General features: G+C 39.3%; 1 protein-coding gene across 1 annotated transcript; it reads left to right on the top strand.

Moving 5' to 3' along the window:
- The first annotated feature begins 1,778 nt into the window (after nt 1-1,778).
- kcnk18 (potassium channel, subfamily K, member 18) lies at nt 1,779-17,957 on the top strand. Its single transcript, XM_042501599.2, has 3 exons — nt 1,779-2,223; nt 2,476-2,619; nt 16,719-17,957. Exons 1-3 carry the CDS (start codon nt 1,998-2,000, stop codon nt 17,546-17,548), a joined length of 1,200 nt encoding a protein of 399 aa, XP_042357533.1. The 5' UTR covers nt 1,779-1,997; the 3' UTR covers nt 17,549-17,957.
- Nucleotides 17,958-18,309: the final 352 nt, after the last annotated feature.

Genomic DNA, 18,309 nt, shown 5'->3' with positions numbered 1-18,309 from the left:
GCCAAATAAATTTTTCACAAAGATGGTTTCTGTCACTGAAGGTAGTTCTCATCGCCCCAGTGTTTGTTCAAGTGATAGTTTTTATGATACGGTCAGTTTTAATGAGTTACTCAGTTCTACAAAAAGTTAATTTTTTCACCATGACTAACAGTTATGAAAGCCAATACATGCGCTCGCATTCAATAGAGCTGCTCCTGATTGGTCGGACGGGTGTTTTACCAGAAACTTCCTACTATGGATACTGCTACTGCACAGAATCTGACTCTAAATGATGTCACCAGTGCAAGATGGCAGTGCCCATATCTCGGATATTTTAGCCTCACTTTAGCATGGGGGGTAAGATGGGGTGCATCGTCCATCTTTATTTACAGTTTATGTTGCTGCACTGGTAGACCATTAATACAGAAAATTCCACTGTATATTGGAATCAATGAAGCTGGTTGTTGTGGGCAGTATTCTAAAATGTTACCAAAAAAAAAAACCAATTACACTGAGTTATCAAGAGGCAACAAACTAAATGAGAGTATATTTACAAAAAACAATATAGTTGATCAGTTTGAATATCAACTATGTTGTCCTTGTGCTGTGTTGAATTAAAAATAGGTTAAAAAAAAATTCAAATCATTACATTTTGTTTTTCTTTACATTTTACACAGTGCCCGCACTTGTATGGAATTGGGGCTGTGCATATTGAATAAATTTAGTGTGATTCACTTCACAGTGAAGTGGGTATTTTTCCCAACAGTAAGTTAAAAGTTAAAAGTAGCCACATCTCAAATAGAATGTCATGGCATGTTTAATAGTTTTGAAGTATTCACAGTAAGAGGCCCCAGTTGTTGTCTGACTCAGACTCCCAGTTGACCCTCACATGGTTCACTAAATATAGAAATCCTGCAGCACCTGTTGCCTCTGGTGCTTGAAGACCATTTGTTTTGGAGATTAAAGGGGCATAATTGCTGTTTCAGTGAAAGGGACATCCAAAAAGAAAGTGGATCTAACTGACTGAAGCTTTCAGCTGTGGTGCAAAGTACATTCACTCAAAAACTACTTAAGTACAACTTTGAACAACTTAGAAGGACCAGTTCATTATTTGTGCTACTTTATCTTTCTTCCACATTTCAAAAGAAAACTTTGCACTTCCTACTCCAGTCCAGCTTTGTGTTCTTTTCAGATAAAGATTTTACATTGAAAAAAAATATAAATCAGTTCATGAAATATATTGTTAAAGATTTAACAGTGGTCCTTGATTTGTGGCCTCTTAAAATAGTAAAAACAAAAAAAAAGTATGTGCATGTAACATAGGGAAAAATTTCAACAAATCTATATTTACATTTACTATAATTTTATAATTAAGATTGTGTTCCAAGAAAAAAAAGGTAAAGTTATAGTTTTTTTAAGATCATTTCAGCACTTTGGGGGCTCATTGCCTTCTCCCTATGATTTTGAAAGAAATCAAACCAATTTGCTCAGGTTTCAAAAGGGTTAAATGAGCATTAAAGCATTTGAAGAGGTCGAATATCCATTTAAGATAAAGTGAATGCATACATGTCTGATATCAAGTGGAATTTATAACAATTGCAGATTGACTGTTACATTTGTCATGAGGTCACTATTCAGGTTGATTCTCCAGGCTGCAGCTTTATTCAATTTGGTATTAACAAAAAACTCTTTAACTTTGCTTGCTGGGATAAAAGTTGATGACAGTCATGAAGGTGTAATGATGGTGGTGGTGTGAATGTTTGTCAGAGCGTCTGTGTGGCTCTCCAGGAGCCCCAGGCAGTCACAGAGGGTAGTAATAGACTATGAAGTCAATAACGGAGTCCCCGGAGGCCTCCCCACAGAGGCTGTAATGCGTTTATGGATGATGTGCAGTGTTTACTCCCTGCCTGCAGCAGTCTCGGACACACTGCCGGAGCGGGACCTGAGCTGAGGGAAATATAGCTGCTCTCCACACGGACTGAGGCTGCCGAGGAGGAAGAGGACGAACTGCAGGAAAAATGTCACTGGCCGTGAAGAAAGGAATAAGCGCTAAGAACGAGTCAAGAAAATGCGCTGCACGTTTCTGGAGACTCTTTCCTCACCTTCTCCTGAGTCTGTCTCTGGTTGCGTACGCCGCGCTAGGTGCGCTCATTTTCGAGCGCATTGAGAGGTACGCGTCCCCCGACAACCAGGAGTACCACCAGTTCCTGGGTCAGATCGTCAGCACCGTCCAGAACCTCACCAGTAAGTGGACACTAACATCTGTTTGGTACATCATCTGATTATCACTGTGCTACTTAACACTTCAAACATAATTATAAAAATATGTATGGACTTTTTATGTTTACTGATTAAGTCTCTGACTATATTTTTCCGTTGTAATGCTGATAAAGAATCTGAAACTAGTCATGCGTAAATATTTGTCATCTTAACCAATTATTCAAATATCTTTGCTCTGCACTAAGTATCTGTTTATCTGTATATCTTTATGTTCAGATAATGCCTCTCTCACGCATAACAACATAGTGCAACGAGTGGAGACAAAGATGCTTAAATTCAAGTCCATATGGCTCCAGAGACCCGAGAGGTGGGATTTTTTTGGCTCCATGTTCTTCTGCTGCACTGTATTCACTACAGTTGGTAAGTCAGAAGGATCGTAGCCAAAAATACTGTCACTATTTCCTGAAAATGAAATAAAATTCGCATTTAACCAGACCGAATATGGAGCTACATCAGGGCAATTGTTTTCATAATCTGAATAAAGAAATGGAAATTTAATAACTGTTTAAAACTGAAAGTTATGTTTAAACTTTAATTTTGGAAAAACAGGCCACTGTATTCAAACTAAAAATAAGTGTAGGAAAAGTTTTTTGTTGTTGTTGTTTGTTGTTTTTTTTTTTTTCAGTTTAAATAATAGTAATAGTTTTGATTCAGTTCTGGAATTCTTTTGAATAAATTATTTCTTTTCATTTTTCACTTTATATTTTGATGTTTGAGGTCTTTTTTTAGATGAAGATTTTAAATTATCAAAATTAGACGTTATTCTTACAGCTTCCAGCTTTCAGATTTTTTTTTCTTTTTCTTAGTCTGAGCTCTTGTTTTCACTTTCACATCAGATTTTTTTCAGTTTCAGAGCTTTGGCCCTGATCTGACATGGGGGATGTGGCATTATCTGAGAGGGGCAAAGAAGGCTGAGGATCCACCTCAGTCCCATTGCCTTCAGTAAATGTAGGCACTGTGTCAAGCCAGTTAAAATGATTGTTTTTTTCAGTGATGTCTCAAGGTTTTGACAAAAGCTAAAATGCGGGAGTGAAAAAAATGCGTAAATGTATTAGTTTTTTTAGTAAATTGTGTGTGTATGTCTATATATATATATATACACAGGAAGAACTAATTATGAGTCATAGCCTGGCTGAGTAAATGTGTTGTGTGGCTCTGGAGGAGCATGGGCAAATGGAAAACCTGAAACCTGCAGCATTAACTGGAAAGGAGGATCTAACAAAACACATCAAGTTGCATTATGAGTCATGACAGACATGTTTCTTGTCAGTCCATTAACTCACATCTATACCTCATCATGATGTGTATCAATTATTTTCACTTTTTTACAGTGAAGTTTTATACAGCTTACAAAGAAAGCTCATTATAACTCATTGACAGATTAATTATGATTAGGAGTTGGGCGATTTATTGGGTGGGCCAATTAATCAGTGCCAACAGAAGGTTTTAAAAACTTAAGACTGATAACACCTTTATTCAACTGAGAAATACAACTGTACACCTTTTGAATTCAACATTATCTCAGTCATGAAAGACTGTCGAGGCTTTATTGCCACGTTAACTCAGCATAAAACGTACTTCATTCAAACTTTACAGAAACAAAATCAAACTGACCCAAACCATCTTGGTTACTCTTGCTGGTGATCAGGTTAGTAAGTCCACTGTTCCAACAGTCAATAGCTTCGATTTGGTCCAAATAAATCCTTAATTCACCAAGTTAAATGTAAAAACATGCCGTTATTCCCCACGTTCTCTCTGCCTGCTGGCCACCGGCTGTTTACAGTCTTGTAACATCTCCCTCCACCACTAGGTGTTACTGTGTCTTTCAGCTCAGCTGCCTGTTCCACCAGTAGAGACCAAAGACTGAGCTCTGGTGCGTGCTGTGCACTACATACAACGACTTTAATAGAAAGTGGAGTATTCATTCGGGATTTCTAAATAGCCTGGTATTAAGAATTAATACACTGTAATACCATGATACAGCCCAAGCCTAGTTAACAATGAGCGAGATGCTGGACCCAGCAGGACTTGTTATGTGATTCAGTTGCATTTAGCCAAATACCATGTTGTTCTTTAGCAAAATTCAAATGACAAAATACTCAAAAGTAATTACATATGTATTTTAATACATTTATTTGAAATTCTGCCCATCTCAGGAGAAAAAAAAGTCTTACAAATCAGGGTATGATGTGTCCAACTGGAAGAAGTTGAGCTGATAAAACTGACCCATATTTTGTTGTTTCAGTCTTTAAGTTTTGATTTAAACTATCATCAGGATTGGGTAGAGGGGCTGAAACAGAAAAACAGCAGCTGATGAATATCAGTTGTTTCAGGTGACTGCTCTGTTGTGTCATAGGCTGCTGATGTCATAGGCCTAACCTGTCTGTAACATGTCAACACTAAAGGCTGTATATAAAGATGGACAACACGTCCCTACAAGGTGTCACGGCTGTCAGTTAGGGCTGCAACTAACAATAATTTTAATAATCAATTAATCGGTCGATTATTTTTTTGATTAATTGATGAATCAGATAAAAAAATATATATTCATAAAAATAATAATAAAATAAGCATTTTTTTTCTCCCATCACTTTGTTAAAAAACAGATTATCATTGGCAACAGTGCTAAAAATGCATAAACGGGCAGTTCCTTGAACATCCCTGAGCTGTCAAAATAATGTTAAATTATAAATAATAAAAAAACTACAAAATGAAATATGAAACAATTCAAAAACCAAGCGCTGACAGCTTTTACAACATACCATTACGTTTCCTTACTTTAAAACTGAACATACGTCATTTTGTGTCAAGACTTTCCCTACTGTTAAGCTCTCCTCCTCACTTTCACTTTCGTTTTAGATGCCGCATCATAACTGTCATGCTCATGTGCTATGCCGTCACTTTTGCATATTTTGCAGCTCACACTTCCTTGTTTTGCGTTACATGAAGTGCTCCCAAACTTCTGAGGTTTTTGTATAGCACGTTCTCTCTGCCTCCGCCATGCCTCTTCAAAACAGTGGCTTCTACATACAGTATCTGCTCCCATCTATATGTGAGGTAAACAGTCCCACTACACAGAGAGTGATGTAATAATCGCACGACACAACGAATCAATATGTTGTTGCAGCCCTACTGTCAATCATGGTGGAAAATCCCCTTTTTGTAGAACTGAATAACTCATTAAAACGTAATTGTAAATCAAACACTTGAACAAACATCAGGGTGATGAACTACCCTCAGAGACAGAATTCTTTGGGAAAAATTTATTTGGTGAGTACTTTGAGTTTTTAGTTTGGCCTATGTCTATTCAATAACATCGAGAGGCGGGCTTTATGACCTACACTGCAGACAGACACCAGAGGGCGATCCAGATTGAAAAGTCACTGTGGTCCATCTTTATATACAGCCTATGGTAAACATCCAGTGCTCTTGTCATGTGAACAACCTAAGTTCTTTGAAAGCTTTTGGACTTCTGTTTGGAGATTTTTATCGGCAACTTTGGCTCAGTCTCAGTGCTATCGTCACACAGTATTTAGCAGAGAGCCAGGTGTGTCCCTCAGGAGCTGGTGCAGACAGAGCTAAGAAAGAGCAAACATTATACCTACATAAAGCATGTGGGCAAGTAAATGATAGTTTCCTTGTGTCTGCTTGATGTATAAAGCAGAGTGTTGCGTTTACAGCTTGTTGTGCTGCCCCTCAAGCAAATATCCCTTCATATTTATATTCATATTTAATAGAGTAAGTCTATTACTGTAAGTCCCACATATCAGTGGATTTCTCTGCAACTGATCCGTGTTACAGCTTAACCTGATCTGCCTCCAGGAGGTATTTCTAACATGTAGTTGTGCTGCCTCTCCTTAGTAATTGTCATGTGGTGGATAAGCTAACATGTTGTATGCAAATAAGAATCAGCAGACTGTTTGTTTGTATGTGCTTGCTGTCTCTTTTTTGTCAACATGGTTGTGAAATAGCTTCAAGTAATCTGTCAAACCCAGCCTAACACTAACATAATCCTCAGTAGTTAAAAGCAAAACATATGATAATAACAACAATAATAATAATAATAATAATAATAATAATAATAATTGCTTGAATTTATATAGCCTTTTTCTCATGACAGGTTGGCAAAATGTATGAATAACAATCCAGACAGGAGTTTTGACCGTGCCTTAGCAGCACTGCCCATGCTGGCAGTGTGGCTGCTCTAATCTGTTAAAACCAGTGCTGAAATAAAAAAAATATAGGATTGTCGACACTCACACAGGCCATGTGGCCCAGGTGTAATTATAGGTCAAAACATTATTTTACATTAACCCTTAAGGCAAGCTTTAACATTACACACACACTCATATTACTCTACACACAAATACCCTTTTCAAAAACAAGCTTTAAAAAAAATTATACATTATTATTATTATTTTCTACTTGAGCAGAGTAGAGAATTGAGTTAATTTTTAACCAACATCAGTCCTAATCATAAATATCAAATATTCATTATTGTTCAGAAATATAACCCCTAAATGTTAGCTTTTTACCATGATGCCACTTAGTTTGTAGATGAAATTTGAAAAAAAGAAAGATTAATTTTCAATCTATACATACTAAGTAAATTATTATAATTTTGATTATCAGGATCTGGGATATGTCACTGATTAGCAGCAACATTTATTTTTATACATTAGAATGTTTTATGCAGTGTCAAATACTCATATTGCTCTACACACAAAATGGGTTTTTCAAAAAAGAAGTTGTTGTACACTCATATGATTTTCTACTTTCATTGAGTTTACTTTTTTAACCAAAATCCATCCTAATCATAATTATCAAATATTTATTAATTTTCAGAATTTTACAAGAATTGTAAATTTTTACAAATTCTAAGGCAAATGCCCAGAATGACACCCTGAAATAATACAATGCATGTTGTTATGCTTTGACGTCTGTGGGATCAAAAATTGCAGTTTGAATGGGTTTCAATGGCACATTTTTTTGCACTTAACAATCTGAATACAACATTCTTTTCACACAATATATTTTAGACTTATTGTAGGAGCTGAGCTGGATATTTCAAGATTAAACAAAAATACACAATCTTGCCAAAATGTATGCCATATGTATGAACACAGCCAAACTAATCAAAAAATGAAGAATGAAAAGCGTGCAAAATGCATTAAACAGTCTATAAGAGTTAATACAGGGTTTCCATAGGAATTCTTGCCCAACCCAGTGCTATGCTAAAAGGCAATGATTGTTATGTAGGTCCTGTAATACTAAATGCTTTTTTCAAACAGTATAGCCTAAATTCATACAATAATGAAATGCCAGACAAAACTGGAGCTGTATAACTTAAAGCCTTGCCCTAAACCCTCATTATACTGATTTTGAAGATATTATTGAAGTTCCTGACTTGCAGGACAACACAGAAGACAATTTTTCTCGAAGCTCTGACAATGTCTAATAAGCTTTTTGTGGTGATGTAAAAAGCATTCTCCTCTGAGACTGCCCCTTCAATGAGTTGTGGGCTTCCTGTTGCTGCCCAGCCATTAGCCATTACTTAGCTTTCCTTAACCACTTATCATGTATAGGAAAGTAAGAAACATTCTAATGTATTGCAATAAGGTTACACATCAAATCATGTTGAGAAGAGGAAGCTCCACATAGATGATAGATAATCAGACAATATAACATGCAAATAAAAATTACTCATAAATCAATCACAAATAAGTTATAAAAAATGGCAAAGGAAATGTTATCTACTTGTCATCTTAAGACATAATTCTAGCTAATGAATTTGAGGCTTCAAGCTTAGAGTTTAGAGTCAGGCTTTGTGAGGCTGCACTTTAGCACAGTAGTAATTTGAGCTAATTGCTATCATGCTGACATTAGCATTATAAGTCATCTTGAGGGGGGTATGAATGTCTGAGCAAAATTTCATGACAATCCATCAAATAGTTCTAAAGAGTTTTCAGTCTTTAACTCATTTTAGTTCATGCCAAATACAGCCAAATATGATCTTAAATGAGCAGGGCCAGTAACACTATTGAATAATAACCTAGAAATAACTACAAATGTTTCCTTCTTTTAGCGTAAAGAAGTAGAAGTACATTCTGAAAATATTTATTTCTAAAACAGATGATGAACAGCCTGTGATGTCTTAGAAATAAGTGCAATTTCAGCAGCATTTCTCACTCTACTTATCACATGTGCATTTTTCCATGCATCATGACACAAAACTAAAGTGGAAGCTATTGAGAAAGCAGGTTCAGTTATGTCCTGCCTTACAAACCATTTACAAATCAAATGTTATGGCTTGGATTTAGCAACAGGGTTTCCCAAGTATTTTTTATTTCTTTTTTAGATAGAATTGTGATAAAGATTTTTTTCTGTACTGATGCTGTTGATTGACAATATTTTGCACAATGTTCAGTGGTTCTCATTCATGAAATGTTAATAAATCTGTGAGTAGATTTGCATATAAATCACCTTGGTAATAGAAATCTACACTGGATTCATGAACGCCGCAGGAAACTCTGATTTGATCATAGGCACATGTGCATGTTCATAAATGCCAGTCAGTCGTAAATAGATGGCACACTCCCGCTAGTCAGCAACTAGCATACATCCCTGCCCATAAATAGCCAAAGAGCACGAGATGAGGAGAAAATCACTATGGATGGGTGCATCCTGTCCACCTGTGAGCATGCAGAGAGTGAGAGATAAAGAAGGGAGATAAAGAAAAACTTTGCCCACATTGAAAAGTTGTGATTTTAGGTGAAGTGGAGACAATTTTGGGTGAAGTTGAGATGACAAAATATATTTACCTTTCTTTATGAAACTGCCATGAACTGTGTCATGCTTAAATGGCACTTTGGCATGAGTTTAATTAATTGAATCAAGACTGATTGAGACAAAAAGAGGTAGGAGAGGCAGAAAAAGTGCATGTGGATAACTGGGGAGGAGAGAGAGACAGAGAGCATGCAAGAGGGGGGCATAAATTGAGAGGAGAAAGGAGGGCTGCAAGGCAATTTGGTTGGCAGTATTTGCTTTTGCCTCCCTAGCAGTGGAGAAAGATGTGCGTGACATGCAACAGAGAGTGGTAATCATCATCTGGGTGCTGAGTGACCATGGATCGCCATGCTTACTAGACACACCACGGAGCGCAGCCTGCTCTGCTTCTCCTGCATGCAGAAGATTACAGACTAACAAAAGGAAGAGAAGAAGGGGAAGTGATACATATTTTTAATATTTAAAATAGGTCTATTTGGACAGTACAAATTTAGATTTTTAATCGGTCTTGGGCCCGAAACTGAACATAACACACCAGCTCCAAGGATATCATTGAGCACTAAAATTGTAATTTCTAATTAAAGCTGCAAGCAGCGATGAACAGGCCCTTACACCCCCACGCAAGTAATACTGTAGGGACTCGAGTGATGCAATCATCCATTTCAGTGAAACTTTAAAAAGGTATGTAGAGACTTTGGACCCTTGAGGGAGATATTTCACATGGTGAATTACTTCCTTTGGACACACAAAATCTGTGGCATCTTGGTCTACATCATTTGTCGAACAAAACATGTAAACTTCATGAAAATCAAAGGATAGTTGTGGTACAAGTTGACAGGAGGTGGCTCGGTGAGTATCATATTAAAAGACATGCTGATGTGTTAAGGGCTGCAGTCTGACCACAACTGTGAAATCATTCAAAATGGCCGACTTCCTGTTGGGTTTAGGGTATGGGTCCAAGAGGCTTTTTTGTAGGTGTTGGGCTGTTACACATGCCTCCCAAGTTTTGTAGCTCTAGGTGAAATGTACTCCATGGGCTGCTTCGTTGAAATCTGTAGGGGGCGCTACAAATTCATTTTGGCACATCAGTGCAAAAAAAATCATATCAAATATCACATTATAGGACTTCTGATGTGTGTGCTAAGTTTGGTGAGTTTTGGTGCATGGCTTGCCTCTCAAAAAGTGCTTCCAGTTTTATGGCGAATAAAGCGTAACTTTGGCAACAGCGTTTGATGAAAACTCAAAAGTGTAATTTTTGTGCATCATGAAGGTCTTTACAGTACTCTAATTGAATATGAGGTCAATTAGGTCAACCTGCTACAGGGAAAAATCAAAGAGTAAAAAAAGTAACTTCCTGCTACCAATAGGTGGTGCTATGAGTAAGATTCAAAATTGCACTGCAGATGTCTTCAGGCCTGGACTCTTATCAAATCAGTGAAATTTTGTAAAGATCTGACCATCTGGGGCGAAGTTACAACAGTTTTTGATGTCATGTCGAAACATCAAAATTGTCCACCCGACTTTGGTAACTCCTTTCAATGAAAACTCTTAATATTCAATTTCAAGCATCATCAACGTCTTAAAGATTTTTTGAGACCATTTTAAGATCAATCGAGTCAACCTGCTAGGAGCTGGACATCTTACTGTAAAACTTTGCTTTTCCTGTGCCAATAGGTGGCGCTCTCATTATCGCTTAAAATTGTCATATAGATGTGTTCAGGGCAGGACTAGCACCATTCAGTGCTAATAATAATTCAGGCCCTAATAATAATTCCTTGCATTCCAAGAGGGTCCTTGCACTGTTCAGTGCTTGGGCCCTAATAATGCCTTTGATTTCAATAGGGTCCTCGCACCCTTTTGGTGCTCGGGCCCATCCATCCATTTTCTTCTGCTTAGCTGGAGTTGGGTCGCAGGGACAGCAGCCCAGACTTCCTCTCCCCGGCAACTTCGTCCAGCTCTTCCCGGGGAATCCCAAGGCATTCCCAGGCCAGCTGAGAGACATAGTCTCTCCAGCATGTCCTGGGTCTTCCCCAGGACCTCCTACCAGTGGGACGTGACACACTCTCTCTGTCTGTGTGTATGTTTGTATGTGTGTGAGACAGAGGCAAAAAGGGAAACAGCCAGCCTGTGTGATTGTGACTCGGCTGTATATGCTCTATTCTGCTGCTCTGTAGTGCATGTGATTTACAGTGCTGAGAGTAGTGTCAACAATGACACTACTACTATACACAGTATAGAATGCAACCATTTCAAAAACACCCCAGTATCATTTACTGCTTTATATGGTCTGTGAACAGAGTTTCCCTATGATTGAATTTGGGAAAAAATATGTGCAAAGGCTAATTTTGCTCTATTATGTCTGTAGAAGGCTTACATCATTTGATAATATAGGCATATTGAAAATCTGTTGGGCTCTATCAGAAATAGCAAAAATTTGGCAAAAAATGTAAAATGGTGGACTTTATCTTGGGTTTTGGGCATGGCTCCAAGAGGTTTTTTTTGTAGATCATGGGGTTTTAAATATGTTTCTCAAATTTCTAACTTCTAGGTTAATTTGTGTCCTTCATGTAATGGTGGAATCTGTATACTTTTCAAGTATTTTAGAAGGGTGTTTGTGTCTCTGTCTCTGTGTGTGTGTGTGTGTGTGTGTGTGTGTGTGTGTGTGTGTGTGTGTGTGTGTGTGTGTGTGTGAGGGTCAGCTAAAGCTGCAGCTGTGATACATTTGAAAAGGGATCCAGCCTGTGTGATTGTGGCAGAGCACTATGGGGTCTAATATGCTGCGTTCACAGTGCTGAGAGTAGTGTAAACAATGGATTAAGAGCTCTATCTGCTGGACAACTATAGAATGCAACCAGTTCAAAACCACCCAGCATCATTTTCTGCATTATATGGTCTGTAAACAGAGTTTTCCTTTCAGCGCATTTGGGGAAAATATACCCGGCTGTATGACTGTAAAAGGCTCATATCAGATGACAATATAGGTATATTGAAAAATCACTAACAGAAATGGCAAAAAAAATTGCCCAAAATTTCAAATACAATGAAAAATGGTAGACTTTCTGTTGGGTTTGGGCCATGGCTCCAAGAGGCTTTTTTGTAGGTCTTGGGTTTTTTCACAAGTGTCTTAAGTTTCGTAGCTCGAGGTTAAACGGTTCGCGGGGGCTGCTTCGTTAGTATAATAGTAGGTGGAGCTACAGAGCTTATTTTGGCCCATCACAGCAAAAAAAAAAATCATATCAAATAACACATCATAGGACTATTGATGTGTCTACCATGTTTCGTGAGTTTTTAAGCATCTTTAGCCCCTCAAACACAACTTACTGTTTTATGGCAAAGATCGCCACAGAACGGCTTCAGCGTTTGATGAAATCAAAAATGGCTAGCAATTTAACATCACCAACTTTAGGGAATACTGGTGTCCAGATTTGAAGTCAATCAGATGAAATTTCAAATTAAAATGCCACACTTTCTGTTGGGTTTAGGGCATGGCTCCAAGAGGCTTTTTTGTAGGTCTTTGACTTTTGAACAAGTTTCTCAAGTTTCGTAGCTCTCAGTTAAACGGTCTGCGGGGGCTGCTTTGTTAAATTTTTTTAGGGGGCAATCAAGAGCTATTTTTGTATATCGGTGCAAAAAAATCATATCAGATTACACAGTTTAGGATTTTTGATGGATCTGGCATCTTTTGGTGCCATTTCTTGCATGCCTTGCCCCTCATGAAGTGCCTTCTGTTTCATGATGAAAAGTATGTTACCATGGCAACAGCATTTGATGAAAACTCAGAAGTTTTTTTTCTGAGTATCATGAAAGTCTAAGGGTTAACCTGCTCTCGGGGAAACATCAAAGTGTAAAAAAAATAACTTCCTGCTACCACTAGGTGGAAGCTCTGCCACCTCCCCCTCCTCCCTGTCACACAGACAGGGATTTCAACTGAGCACAAGAAACTTGTGCTCCAGGAATATACACACTAACAAAACTAGGGTCACTTATCAGCTATTATGGCTTAAATATAAAGGTCAGAGAACAGTGTTAGTCCCCACTGCTCTCTGACCCCTATAGAAAGTGTCCTGCCAGGTTAAACCTATGTCAGCCTAACTATGGGCAGGTCCAGGCAACCTGAGCCAGCCGTAATTATAAACTTAATCAAAGAGGAAGGGTCTTAAGTCTACCCTTAAAAGTGGAAACGGCGTCTGCCTCCCTAGCTGAAACTGGAAGATGGTTCCATAAGAGAGGAGCGTGGTAGCTGAAGGCTCTGGTTCCTATCCTACATTTGGAAACTTTAGGAACCACAAGTAATCCTGCATTTTCTGAGCGCAGTGATCTTGAGGGTTGGTAAGGAACTATGAGCTGCGACAGATAGGATGGAGCCTGACCATTTAGAGCTTTGTAAGTAAGGAGGAGGATTTTAAATTCAATCCTGGATTTCACAGGCAGCCAGTGCAACAAAGCTAAAACAGGAGAAATATGGTCCCTTTTCTTGGTTCCTGTTAGAACAGGAGAGCGGAGTTCTGCACCAGTTGGAAAGACCTATGTGATTTGTTGGGGCAACCAAATAATAGGGAATTACAGTAATCCAGCCTAGAGGTGACAAATACATGTACTAATTTTTCAGCATCTGTCTGGAATAGGATATGTCTAATTTTTGCGATGTTACACAAGTGAAAGAAAGCAGTCCTTGAAGTTTGTTTTATATGGGAGGCAAAAGATAAATCTTGATCAAATTAAACTCCGAGGTTCCTTACAGATGTGCTAGACGCCATGGTAATGCCATCTAGAGAAATTGTATTGTTAGAAAGGGAGTGGCGTTGTGGCTAGCACTGTTGCCTCACAGCAAGAGGGTCCCTGGATCAAAACCCAAAGTCGGAGCATTCTTTGTGGCATTTTGTGCATTGCACAATATTGATATGCATCATGGATGTCTCTTGGACATAAATGAGGGCACATTACAGGACATAAGAGGGCATGAGACTGAACTGAATGTGCTGATGCCAGTAAACCCAAATATGCCAGCAGCAACATGTACACTGAGAGACCGTTTCTGCTTGATTTTTACACTGAGCGGCAAGCTTTGTTTACCCTTCCTTCTCATATTACTGTACACTTTTTTGCATTTTAAGGCCGTTCTGGAGCTTCCCAAAAATGATTTTACCTGCACCACTACATCCTCTCATGCCTGCTTTACCTCTGCTGCTTTTGGTGGATATCTGCTGCTTTCACAAATTAACTGCCTGCTTGCCTTCACCTCACACACAAGCAGATCGGTTTCTTCAGCATTAGCCAAATTTGCCAAATCCATCATTCAGATCGTAATCCGCTAATTCCTGGGGCACCTGGCTTTCAAAGGGAATGGGAGCTGAAACACAGATTGGTTGATTCACGTACCACTCAATACACATCCAATTCAGAGTCCAAATACAACCCCTCTGCTGATTATCTGCCATTTAACTAACAAAATGAACTTTTGCACGCCCTAAACGCATTTGTGACATGCGCTTTAGACCATGCGCTATAGATCGTTTAAATATTGCCCTACATGTTTTTCACAGGCTTTTCTGGTGTGTCCCTTTTTAACACGTTCTCATCCCAAGTTGTCACATATTAGTGAACATGTCTACATATTGCACTCCAGGTATCCCTCTGCATCTACTGTTGATGGTATACTGCTACCAACGCTGGGATGTCAACAAACCTCATTGTGGTATTATGATACAAAACATGCGGTTATGTTTAGGCAACAAAAGCACATGACAACCAATGCTGGGATGTCAACAAAAGCTCATACTTAGGAATAGGCAACAAAGGCACGGTTGCTCAGTGGTTAGCACTGTTGCCTCACAGTAGGAAGGTCCTTCCGCACCCCTGTTGACCCAGACCTTTCTGTGTGGAGTTTGCATGTTCTCCCCATGTCTGAGTGGGTTTCTTTTGGGCACTCTGGTTTCCCTCACCACCTTCAAAAAAAATGTACATTGGGGTTTGTTGGAACCTGCCCACCCTATAAGGCCTTTTATGCCCCATATATTGCATCAATAGTAGCAGCATTTCACCTTGAAGCCTTCCAGTGATGATGCCTGTCCGCTTATCATGCTGCCATGGCAGGTTCCGTCCAGCAACATATCATAAATTTGCAACCAGTTTTGTCTTAGTGTGGGTTCTCAGCTGACCCCACCCAGCGGCGTATTATACAGCTGCAAAAGGTGGCTTTTGGTGTTGGGATCTTATGCCAACATCACTGCTGAACTGCTTGGCTGCTCTTTTCCAGGCATTCAAAGCATAATCCATTTGCTCTTATACAGTTCACCTTTTCTTTGTTGCTTCGCTTAAGCTTCTCAGAGAAGTAAATGAGATTTTTAAACCTTGCTCTTCTGTCCTTTTTACATGTCACAGACAACCTTTAGTTATGTGCAGGTTAGTGAGTATTTTGGACACAATAATAATAATCAATGTTTGATACATTTTTCAGCACATCCAACCCCACCCTGTAGCGCTAACATGAACCAGCAAAACTGTTACGCTACTCGGTTCCGAAGGGGGTGGGAAGAACCTAACAGCATTCACACAGATGGGGGAATGAGCAATCAACAGAGTTTTAATGATGATGAAAATGGAATAAGGAAGGGAATGGAGTTTGGGTAACGGGAGCCATGGAGCAGAGGAAGCTGGTGAGACTGGAGGGATTGATGGCGGTGGTGAGGCGGGGAGAAGCGTGAGCAGAGAGCAGGGGTTGTCCGTGGTCGTGAGGGTGGCGAGTGGCTGAGTCCGAAGGCAAAGGGCTGGAGTTCGAGGAAGGAAGGCACTGGAGGAAACACAAAGAGAGCACGAATGAGCACAAAAATCCTTATTCAAAAAAGCACGAAGCACTAGAAACATTTCTCAGAAGAAGCAGCCGATCTACCACTGGTGAGGTGGGAAATAATCTGGCGCTGATAAAGAGCGAAGTAGGAGCTTTCAAGCTGCTGGGGAGGTGATTGGAGATGAGGCGCAGCTGAGGGTGTGTTTAGAGCTCCAGCACCCAGAAGCCACGCCCAGCCCCTGCAACACAGGAGGACGCACAGAGACACCAGCAGAGACACACAAAAAACAACCCCAAAAGCACACCACAAAACAAGGCACCACAAAAACTTACCAAAAAATGTGACGGTACTTCATGCCAACAATGTCTATTTCCATGACATTAAAATAAATTTTCGGTCCGCATTGTATTCTTGTCTAGTCCAGAAATAGCCATTCCAATTCAAAGAAATTTTGACTTAATGTAACAACATCTGAAGGTTGCATTACCTTGAAAGGGCAACAGTCTGTTGTGGTTTTAAAGATACACTGTTAACAAAACTTGTTAATGTGTGTGTGTGTGTGTGTACTTTACCATTTCCTGCAATGCAACAGATTCACAAGGATTCCCCTTGGGACTATAAGAAAATCTCTTATTTTATCACATCACAGAAAAGTGATTCTATGTTGAAATCCCATAGCATTGCATAATATTTAACTTTGGTAGACACATACTTAAAGCCATGGTTTTGTATTTCCAGGTTTATTATGACTTTGAAATCAGTCAGATGTTTGTGTAATTCATTATCCTTATCCCCCAAGGAATTGAGCTAACCTACAAATGTCAGTCTTACAGTTGCTCCTGCTTGACAGTATTTAACTGTCCATTTTCTCCCTTGTTACTGCAGGATATGGGGAGATCTATCCGGTAACCTTGACTGGAAAGGTGGTGTGTGTCTTGTATGCCATGGTGGGCATCCCTCTCATGCTTCTGGTTATCCTTGATGTGGGAGACTTCCTCGCTCTGCTGATGTCCAGAGTCTATGTGCGCTTTCATGCCTTCTGCAAAATCCTCCGCTCCCACACCTGGTCACTGTGCAAAGCTCGGAGGGGGGACTCTAGCCACATGGCCCAGGAGAACAGTAGCTGTCTTTTCAGCCATGACATTTTGGTCCGGGAGCCCCTTGACATCCGGCAGGTCCTGCACAGCCAGGCAGATGTAAGGCAAAAGTCTATCCAGCTTGAAAACAACAAAGAGATCTTTGAGAAGATTCTTATCAGGGAGAATTTACTCAGAAAAGGCCCCCTGCTCAGGACCCTCTCCTGTCCAGAGCTAGACCGTCTGCCACCAACTAAAAGAATATGTGCCATCTGGGACTTCACAGGATTAGGGGATGGAATGGAAATGCTGGATGTACCCTTTGTGCTGATTCTTTTCATCGTGTTTGCCTACATTTTTTTTGGTGGATTGATTCTGCCATTGTGGGAAACAGAATTCAAGGGCTTTGATCCCTTCTACTTCTGCTTTATAACACTCACTACTATCGGTTTTGGTGACATTGTTCCCAATCACCCGAAGTACTTCATGCTCACCTCACTCTTCATTATTGTCGGCATGGCCATCATGTCCATGGCTTTCAAGCTTGGACAAACACGAATTGTAAGTTGCTATCGCCAATGCATCAAGTTCATCAGCAGGGGAAATGTGGAGACTTTTAGAAATAGAGAGAATGATTAAGTTACCAAGAGAATATCTGCTTCCTGTCCAAGAGTTGTACAAGCTCACAGTTCTGGTTTTGACACAGGTTCAAAACAGGAGTCTATGTGAACTTGTCCAGTGCATTCTTTGTGCTGGCTGTTCAGTTATAAGCATGAGCAAATTAAAAGTGTGCATGTGCCAAACGCTTTTGCCAATAAAAGGAGGGTGATATTCAAAATTTTTGCTATCAAGAAGAACTTCAAATTCTGCATATCTAGCTGTAGTATATTGACGAGAAATGATTGTTAGTTGTATTGTAGTACTATGTGGTACTCTTGCAATTGAACTGCATTGAGGTTGGACACAATAGTGCTGCATTAGATTACAAGACAATTCTTAATTTGTAACTTGTTTCTAGGAAAAGCAAATAAAATTCATTTTAAATTCAGTTTTGTTTATTCATTGAAACTTCACTGAATTATTCAATAATGATGTTAATAGATAAGGCTTCTCACATGCTCAGCAGACACAACCTAAGCACCCAGAATAAATATTTGTACTGTACATGTCTGCAAACATTTGGATGTTATAATGTAGCAGATTTATAAAAGTTGATGGTTCTTTATGCTTCAAAAATGTTCATGTTTTGGCTTAAAATCCCTTTTTTTGTGCTACAATAATTGTTGCTGCAGAAGTTGGCTAGAAAACTTGTGGCATCACAGCCTGTTCTCATTGCATAATTGTCAGTGTTTTGACAGTTCTTTCAGTATTCAACCCAAAAGCCAAAAGGCACCTTTTGT

Source organism: Plectropomus leopardus, chromosome 13 (assembly GCF_026936395.1).
Source record: "Plectropomus leopardus strain MGB_pleo_1.0 chromosome 13, ASM2693639v1, whole genome shotgun sequence".
In the NCBI taxonomy this organism is placed as follows: domain Eukaryota; kingdom Metazoa; phylum Chordata; class Actinopteri; order Perciformes; family Serranidae; genus Plectropomus; species Plectropomus leopardus.
The sequence above is the reverse complement of the archived record's forward strand: the minus strand, read 5'-3'. Positions and strand labels throughout refer to the sequence as shown.